This window comes from Ceratosolen solmsi, unplaced genomic scaffold, assembly GCF_000503995.2.
Source record: "Ceratosolen solmsi marchali unplaced genomic scaffold, CerSol_1.0 scaffold17, whole genome shotgun sequence".
Taxonomy (NCBI): Eukaryota; Metazoa; Arthropoda; class Insecta; order Hymenoptera; family Agaonidae; genus Ceratosolen; species Ceratosolen solmsi.
The window spans coordinates 1,461,122-1,471,300 of NW_011948445.1; the positions used below are offsets into that span (position 1 = coordinate 1,461,122).

Consider the following 10,179-nt stretch of genomic DNA (forward strand, 5'->3'; position numbering starts at 1 on the left):
AATCACGAATACTGTACAAAGGGTGCAGTGGAAGAAGAGCTTACATGTTGTGCTACTGCAGTAGCGAATGTCAGAAAGCCGTGTCGAGAATTAAGCGAATCGACACAAATAAGCAAAATTACCAAGCCTGAAGAGAAGGCACATGCAGTAGATCCACGAGAAATGGCTGATCTTCCCGACATAACTATTCCAAAATCCCTAAAAGACATGGAGGTATCAACGCAACACAATATCCCAACTGCAGGAAACTCCATGACAGTGAACGTAGCCTTATTTCACGTCAACGACCAAACAGAAACGACATGGGAACGATCACTGACAAGCACCACTACATACTCAAGGCTCACGAAACTGAACTCATTTACACTGATTCAAGTAGCCACAGTAGACAATGTTACTGAAATAAGAAAACACCAATCTCAATCCCACATATCCGGCTCGAAGGACCAAATTGTCTGGGATTGGACTAAAAGCCTCCCTGTGATGGTGGATGGAGGCTTGTTGGCAAGTGGAAGGGACAATGCAATAATTCAACACTGCCCTTTGAGTGTAGTGTCTTTCCTTTTATTGAATATAATAATATTATAAATTAGTCAGTGGTCTATGCATGTGGAAATAAATGTATGATACAATGAATAGATGAGAGCTTCTTCAATTAATATTAGCGACAAGAATTCTGTAAGTGTATTCTTGATAGCTTGGTGCTTGATTCTCCTACTCGTAGTTATGAACTCGTAGCGGTAGTGGGAGACTCGCGCTGACAAGGGGCAGCGATGGTACCGCCTTTGCCGCTGGCGTAGGATGAGCGCTGTAGCGGTCTGATAGTGGGGGATGCCCGTGTGACGTCACTGGTAAGGAGGCAGCGATGATGCCGCCGTTGCCGCTGGCGTAGGATGAGCGCTGTAGCGGTCCGATAGTGGGGGACGCCTATGTGACGTCACTGGTAAGGAAGCAGCGATGATGCCGCCGTTGCCGCTGGCGAGATGAGCGCTGTGTAGCGGTCCGATAGTGGGGGACGCCTATGTGACGTCACTGGTAAGGAAGCAGCGATGATGCCGCCGTTGCCGCTGGCGTAGGATGAGCGCTGTAGCGGTCCGATAGTGGGGGACGCCTATGTGACGTCACTGGTAAGGAAGCAGCGATGATGCCGCCGTTGCCGCTGGCGTAGGATGAGCGCTGTAGCGGTCCGATAGTGGGGGACGCCTATGTGACGTCACTGGTAAGGAAGCAGCGATGATGCCGCCGTTGCCGCTGGCGTAGGATGAGCGCTGTAGCGGTCCGATAGTGGGGGACGCCTATGTGACGTCACTGGTAAGGAAGCAGCGATGATGCCGCCGTTGCCGCTGGCGAGATGAGCGCTGTAGCGGTCTCAGGGAGGGAGGATGTCCGTGTCACATCACTGCTTGACGGGTGGGAGGATTCCTCGCACTGTATACCGTGTATTAGTGATCCGTAAGAACGTGTGTAATAGCGTAGCTTACGTGTGTTGAGGTCGATCTCAGTGGCATTGATAGTACGTAGGGACGTGTGTAATAGCGTTACGTACGTATTGGAATCGATCTCTGTAGCAGCGTTGGTAGGACGAGTGAGCTTGGCTTCCATTGAGCTGGAGTCGATCTCTGCAGCGTTGGATGGCCGAATGAGCTTGGCTTACGTTGAGCTAGAGTGGATCTGTAGAATGGCGATCTGATCTTGATGAGTACATCGTTGAACTAGTAAGAGAACGAGAGCATCAAGCGCGTCTCCTTAAATATCCTAGTACAGGCTTGCAATTCCGGTGATTTCTGGAGCACTCTTGTCATGCTGATTGTTAGTGACGTCACTAGAGTCTAGCCTTGGGGAGTTCGTCGGCCCTTTGTTAGTCGGAATTGCAATATAATATTCGAATATTTTGCGCAGTGAGGTTTCCCGATTCAACTGCAGAATCGCGGCATGGCGGGCGGTTCCAGTGAGAAAAAACAGCAATTAATTCATTGCGCTGTCCTCATCGCCATCAAATCGTTAGACAACCATAAGTAAAATGTATTGCTAACTGTACAATATAAAATGGATTAGAATGAAGTCCACAAGAGAACACGCCTCACTATGACTGGAACCCGATTCAACTGCAGAATAAATAAGCTAACTATTCACTGGAGTTTTCCAGATGTATTGACCGTCTCGAGTGTCCAGCGACCGTGGGAAGTCGTGGCAAGAAATTGTTCTCACATTCTCGAACAAACTTTTAGTAAATCAAGTATATTATTCCCTATTTCTACTGATTTTTCTTATATTTAAATATTTCCATAAATAATCGCGTACAAACAAAAATATAGTATATTTATTCATTAATTAAAATGAATCAGATTTTTATTTGAACTGTAAGTTATTGATTAATTAGTGACCTTGCTGATAAATTGTTTATATCATTTACAATATTGATATTGTTTGCGTGTTATTCATTTCGTATTATTTTATTTCACAATTTTATGTATTAATTTTGTTTCATTATAAAATACCAAAAAGTTACAATATAAAACGAGATAATGAAATTATCATGACTATTATATAATGAATTTGTTAGGAATATGAGCATTTTCCGAAACCTTGGCTTTCGGAAAGCTATAAGCTATAAGCTATAAGCTATCAAAAATTGTAAACATTCAATTCCGAGAATTTTCGAATATTCCAAAGCTTTACTTTCAATTGTCCTACAATGTTTATCTGATCTTCGTATAGTAACGACGTTCGGAATTCTCCCACATAGCAACACCTATGCATTGTTGCCAGCTTTTATTCAGTCAGTGCTTTCTGCCATACGCCAGTTACTCAGTTACACTCATGCAATGAAGCCATCCGAAGGATTCCATGATCAAGTGCGGTACAACTTACAAGCAGTCAAGGATGTTAACTGCATTACAAGAAACTATACGACTACAAGAATCATAGTATCAAGGTATTCCTTACAATCATTCAGGCTACACATCATATACAGGAGTGTGCGCATATTACTGCTAATCTTTGCAACATTGGCAAACGACACAATATAAGCATTCAGTCGCGACACGTCCTTCCATAAGTGTGTGCATATTCTTGCCTATATTTGCAACATTAGCAGATGTCATGTCATCTACACAAGAAGGGGCATGCACCATCCATCACAGATCCTTACAAATAAGCAACATCGTCACCATCAAAGAGCAACCAGATTCCGAAGACAGATTTTACACGCTCCTATGAGAAATGAATACATTATTACTATTGTTAATAATGTCAATAAATTATATGTTAATCAAATCTACATATACTACACATTTCTATAACCCTTCTACTAGACTCCCATCCAAGCATCTGCTAGGGTAGGCAGCAATTTATTATATAGCTATCGAAACATTAGTAGTTCGAGCCAAGAAATCAAGCAATTCAAACAGTCATATTAATGATTCGTTTTATTTTATTAAACTGATTAATTAATATTTATAATTTTTAAATCGCTTATAGAAAGTTAATAATCTTATTAATAAAAATGAAGATAAATAAGCCTAAAAATATATCTATTAAATGATAATAGTTTGCTCCAAACCATCATATGTAATATTTCATTACTACCATTGTTTTAATTTTTTCTATAAAAATATATATTCCTTAATTTATTAAAATAATATTTTATATGTTAATTTTGATCACAACATTTAGTACACCATACCGCAATAACAACCTAATAAAATATAAACAACTTGTCTAATTACAATTAAGCTCAATCATTATTAGTTTAATTTCAGCTATTTAGGTCACCACCGTTAGGCTAATTTACAATTACTAATGATATACAAATAAGGTTCTTGTAACTTTTGAAATCAAATTATGTAGTATTTATTTATAATCAAGTTTAAATTTAGTTGTAATATAGTTATTTATCAATATTTTTGTAATAACAAAATAATAACAAAATCCTGTTTTAAATAAATGGTATGTAACTGTATACACCTATTTATCCATTTATCATCGAACGGCAAATATGCTCTATATCTCTTTTATATACTAATTCCTTTGACTATTACATGAAAAATCCATAACAATGCGAATAGCTTTAGTCATAAATTATAAATAATGTATTACACACTAGTTTAACCGTAACAATGGATTATTTAGCGTTATTTTTACAAGTACATATTACATCAAAATGAGAATAACATTATTACATATTCTCATGTTATAAAAAATGATTGATTCGTTTATCTATGAACTATTGTAGTTATATTCTAGTAGTTAAATCAACGGTCGTATTAAAAAATTTTGTTTTAATTAATATAAATATTGAATAATTTTTTATTTCAAGTTTTTAAATCAAAAACTTAAATTCAAGTTAATAATGAAAAGTATATATACAATTATAATACTAATATATTTACGCATATATTTGAAAATCAAATTTTATAAATATTTACATAAAAAAATGTAAGATCATATTTTATTTACAATAAAAATTAGTCGGAATAAAAAAAACTTGAAATAAAGCATTATCTACAAAATTAATTTTATTCTTAAATATACTTAAGTATATATTTTTTATTCAATTTTCAATCATTTATATAAATTTTACCTTGATTTACTGGTATTTGTTTGAAAGTGGTTAAGCAAATTACTAAACGCTGGTAAACTGATATCAAACTTTCTTCTGTACGTAGATTTTGTATATCCGATACCAGCAATCATTGCATGTCCTATGGTTTCATCTATAACTTTATCGTAATTCTTCACATTTTCGTGCATGAGATTAAATATTAAATGATTTTTCCCCTTTTCTAAACTATAATAACACACACACACACATATATAAATATATATATATATATATATATACATATTATAAATGGTTCAATATTTTAATTTAAATATATTATATTATTTTTATATTATATTGCTACAAAGGGGTTACATAAACCGTAAACTTTTGTAAAATAACATTAAAATTGTAAATTTCTTTTAATAAACATTAATATATGATTTATTGTTGAATTTACGTTTATAAATTCATTTGGATTTAGAACAAATTAATTATCCATAAACATGATAAATATTTACAGGAAAAATAACTTATTTACAGATTATTTTAAAGTCATATAAATCAACTAATAAAAAAAAAATAAATTTAAATTTGTTGTATAATTAATATAGTTTAGATATTTTTCAGAATATTTATGATTAAATCAAAATCTTTATAATTGCAAAATACATCCATATTTGAAAAATCATTGTTTTACTTTGTATAGTTTGTATTAGTTATATTTGAGTGATTGAGTGAGTAGCTCCTGAGTGACTTTAAATATCCACGTGGCAGCTTAGTTATCTGGCAACAATGGATAGGTGTTAGGAGCGGAGACTAAATAAACATTGCAGGACGTTCGAGAATAAAGCTTTAAAAGTTTAGTGAATTCAGAGAATCATAATGTTTACAAAATTCGAGAACTAGAAGGCTTATGAATTTTCGAGAGCCTTGAAAAATGCTACAATTCCGAACACATATCTAAACATAATAGCTTAAGTTTCTTTTGGTTTTATTTAATGATGATGCATTTTCAAATTATCATAGTCAATCGTTTCAAGGCTTTTCTCGTGATCCACGATTAACAAACTTTGCTTGTAAGTATAACATCTAATAGTATTAGAGTACACCTTTCTTGTGGAAATTATATTCAGTCTTCACACAATCTTGTAGATCTCATTTTTCTTTAAAGTTTGAGAGAACATAATTATCAACAGAAGTGCAAAAGAAACCAATATACTAAAGTATTTGCTCATTTTATAGTTTTTACTTTTTGTCCTTGTCTCCCCGATGATTAGACCATACCGACCATTTTACTCGTGGCAATGTATGAAAAAGTGAGAGGCTAATGCTTCAAATCTGTAATCAACACAATTGATTTTCGTGACATTTATTAAGTTTTGACTTGTAAATATATCAATATGATTCTACGTTGGTAGTGAGAATCGTTGAGACCGTACCGCTCCTTGTTGGTATTTTGCGTAGAATTAGTGTGCACTGCAAGTCGAGGTTGGAGGTTGTAAATCTGCAGGTCCTCTTGTTGTAGTGCGCTTGGTAGAAATTGCTACACTGAGAAGTGCAAGGACGTAAATCCTTGACACTTCTTGTATAGAGCGACGTATGGTACTTTACGTACGAGTCTCCTCTTGATAATAATATATTGATTTATTACCTCAGCGGACTTTTAGCAGTATTGTGGCATTTTTAGAGAAGCAGTGGCCATTGTCTCCTCAATTCGGAGTACAGCACCGATTATAATGACATCTACCGAAGGTGCAGTGCCTCATCCAGCGATCAGTATCTGAAATCAGAGGTCTTACATAAGGCGCAGCGCCTTGTGCAGAGAGTGTAGTGGCACTTTGCAGTTAGCGCGTGACTTAACTAATTCTGTTATGAGTACGTTGGTGGTACGCTTCTTATTTAATATTCATTCTTCTAATGCAATCAGCATTCTTGACTGCTTAACTATGGCGCACTTAAATGGTTATAAATTATTATGGCTTCACTGTTGGCCGACTAGCTTATTATTACAGTCTAGTATATTTTGTAAATCTGATTGACTGGTATAAGGCGGAGTTTAGTTGCTGTATAGAGTGATAACTGATAACTGATTGATTGAGAAATCTACAGTGAGCTTACAAGCCTGTTGAATAGGCGCACGAAACTGAAGGCTTAGTCGTTCCGTCGCGGCTATTCCATGGCGGTCCTGATAAGGGAGACCGTGATTCGTGCCATAGCATCTTCACAGAGAGAATTTCACTAAGAGAGCGAACTTGTCGCGTCCGACCTTTATATATGCGCATGGCGATTACTTAAGAATTAAGTATTTTTTAAGCAGAATTGTAGGGAAGCAAGCTTTAGACGGTTGCAGAATTCTACCGTAGTTGCTATGCGGTGACTAGATCAACATTACAAGACGTTTGCAAGCAAAGGCTATAAAATGATCGAGAAATTTCTGAGTATTAAATATCTTGTAAAGTGCTCCAATTCTGAACAATAGGTAATAGTATTTAGTTAGCTTCTATTTAATATTTACTTGTTTTAGTTTTATATATTGATTATTTACAAACTATTTCTTTTATTGCAATTGTCATTATGCTGAGATTATGTCACTCCAATCTTTTATTATAAGACGAATTTTTTGAAGAATCATTTTGGAGGAAGAAATATCTTTTCAATGACTACTATATTATATCATTTAAAAAGTGAATTATTTCCAAAATCACTAACACATTAATTAAAAGTTAAGACATTTTAAATTGTAACTCTTTCTAGATGGATATGAAATAAATTACAATATTAAGATACACCCTATCAATCGCTAAAAAACTTTTTATTAATTTTAGAATTCAATGTACTTATCAATTTACCTTTTATGTTTATGCCATGTTAATTTTAAGTATTAATTTAACATAAAGAAATTGGTTTCAGTTCCTAACTTCCTCTTTTATCTACTTTAATTTTTTTATCAGTATATGCGACTATGCAGAGAAAAACTATGAGAGAATGACTATGACTATGAGAGAAAAACAAATAGGAATATGTAAAACGTATTCAAACAAAATTTTTTATCTAAACTTTTATATAAAGAGAATACCCATGAAATTACTCATGACAGCCAATATTATAGGATTTCTTTAATAATAGTGCCGAATTATATTCAGTGTTTATATTATTTATGAATATCATAATTTTTTTATTAAAAGATAATTTTAACTATTAACTATATATTTGTTGAATAGAATTAGATTGAATAATTAAAAAAATCTATATTTTAATAATCTATGAAAATATTATAACACTTTTATAAGATATTTTGAAAAACAATATTTAAAAAATGTATTTTATTTAAAACTGCTACCAACTAAAATTTCATAATCTAATAAAAATTGTATAAATAATTAAATCATATGACATTCAATGCTTTCAAAGTCTTGAGCTGTAACACTTTTCAATATTATTTGTTTGAAATGTATTTAATTGTTTTTTAATTATTAATAAATAGAAATACTTCTCTAAAAATATGTAATGAAAAAGTATTCATTACAATATATGTTTAATCTAGTCTAAATAATTTCAAGAACAATGATTATATCATGTTTTAATTGAATAAATATAAAAAAATATTCACAAAAATTATCAACAGAAGATAATGATTTATTTTAAATTGTTTTTAAAAATATATCTCTAATGTATGTTTGAAAATAAAGAGATATAAAAATTAACATCGTTCTAATTTTAGTTTTATCGTAAAAAATTAATAAAAGAATACTTTAATAAATGAGCAAACTAAAGATTAATATTCATGACGAATAGGCAAATAATATACAGTATATAAAAATTTTAACATTTAACAATCAGACAAATTCTAATAATTTTGGAAAAAATAAATATAAAATATAAAAACTGTGTCAAAAAAATTTTTAAGCAAGTGAGATACAACAATCTACCAATTATGTTCAGTGATAGGTATAAAATTTATAACCAATGAAAAATAATAGATAATTATAAAGTAGATCATAAAATAAGAATTAATTAAATTAATTTAACAAGTCATGAAAATTATAAGTTATGAATATGGAGAAGGATGGGATGTAAAAAAGAAATACAATAGAAGTTAAAAGAGATAGTTCAGGGAACAAAGGATGACTGATGTAGAATATGTAAAGTACAAATAAAGTCTAATTAAATCACTAACTGATAATTAAAACAAAGTGAGGCTCCAATGTAACTTTGTTCTTATTTAGAGCCTTATTTTTAATTTTGCTAATCTTATAATAGCAGACACACATAATAAATAGTAATCAAATAAAATTCAAATTTTTAAATATCACAATTCGATTAATTTCTTATATGTATTTAATGAGACCACATACTTTTATGTATTAATATTAATATTAAATATTACAAAATCTACAAAATGCTTTGCATATAGTTTTGCATAATATTTCTATTAATATTAAATGAAAGTAATTATATTCATAAATAAATTTCCAATGTATTTGATAATTAATTTAAAAATACATAAAATCATAAAAAATTCTAAGTATAAAAAATTAAAAAAGATAGTATTAATTTCTTTATAAATATAAATAACTTAGATTCTTATTAAAATTTATAAATTTAAACAAATTTAATAATTTATAAACATGCCTAAATTAAACTTATAAATACATAATCTTCTTTTATGTATACATATGTTAATGCTGATAAACGATATATTAATTGCATTTAATTATAAAAATTTGATGTATAATATACTATATTCGATATACATTTAACCTTATTTATTTAGTTTTATATATCTATAATAATAATTGTTTTTTTTTATTTTATTTTAAACCAAATGCAAATAATGTATTATTTAAATTATATATTTAATTATTATAAAAACTAATTTTGTTTAAAAAATTTTTTGAAATTAAAGAAATATATATAATAAACTTACAATTTAAGTACTTTTATAATATGTGATACATATACATGTCCTCCATATGGATGAAACATATCAATTGAAGGCACAAATATGCATGCTTCGTCAGGATTTGATGTATAATATTTACTATCAATAATTGCATTCAAAATAGAATGAAATTCTTTAGTTAAATAATTAATTTCAGTTATATCGGTATTGACCTGATGCTTTTGTGGATAAACATAAACTAATAATTTATTACCTTTATGTCCACAACAATATACATTAAAACAGGAAAAAAAATTGCATGATGGATTAATTATATTTACATTATTGTTTATAAGTGTATGAGATAAGTTGAAATTCTTGGTTAAGTATGTATCATCAAAGTTAAGAGCTTGATTTAATGTATTAATAAATAAAAAATATATAGTAATTGATAAACTTATTAATGCAAATAATAATAATACAAAAATATGATTAATAATATATAAGCGATGCAGTTTCATTTTTTGTAAATTTTCTATAATAAAATTTTTTTTAAATATTCATAAACTAATCAAATATAAATAAACAAAAAATTCTTTAATTGGCATTGTTTACTATTATCAAATTTCTACAATTAATGGTTAATCTATAACTGATTTAGCCAACTAAAATATAAATGTAATATAAATGTCAATCGGATATATTCACTTTATTTTGTACAATCTGATTTTATTTTTAATATAATTTGTCA

The 10,179-nt window shown here is 30.4% G+C and overlaps 1 protein-coding gene across 1 annotated transcript in view; it reads right to left on the reverse strand.

The window, feature by feature from the left end:
• sotv (exostosin glycosyltransferase sotv) overlaps positions 1-9,609 on the reverse strand; it is a 31,798-nt gene extending 22,189 nt beyond the window's left edge. Inside the window, exon 1 of the mRNA XM_011504458.1 lies at positions 9,474-9,609. Coding sequence (XP_011502760.1) covers positions 9,474-9,532 — 59 coding nt within the window. The 5' untranslated portion in view covers positions 9,533-9,609. The remainder of the gene's footprint in view (positions 1-9,473) is intronic.
• Positions 9,610-10,179: the final 570 nt, after the last annotated feature.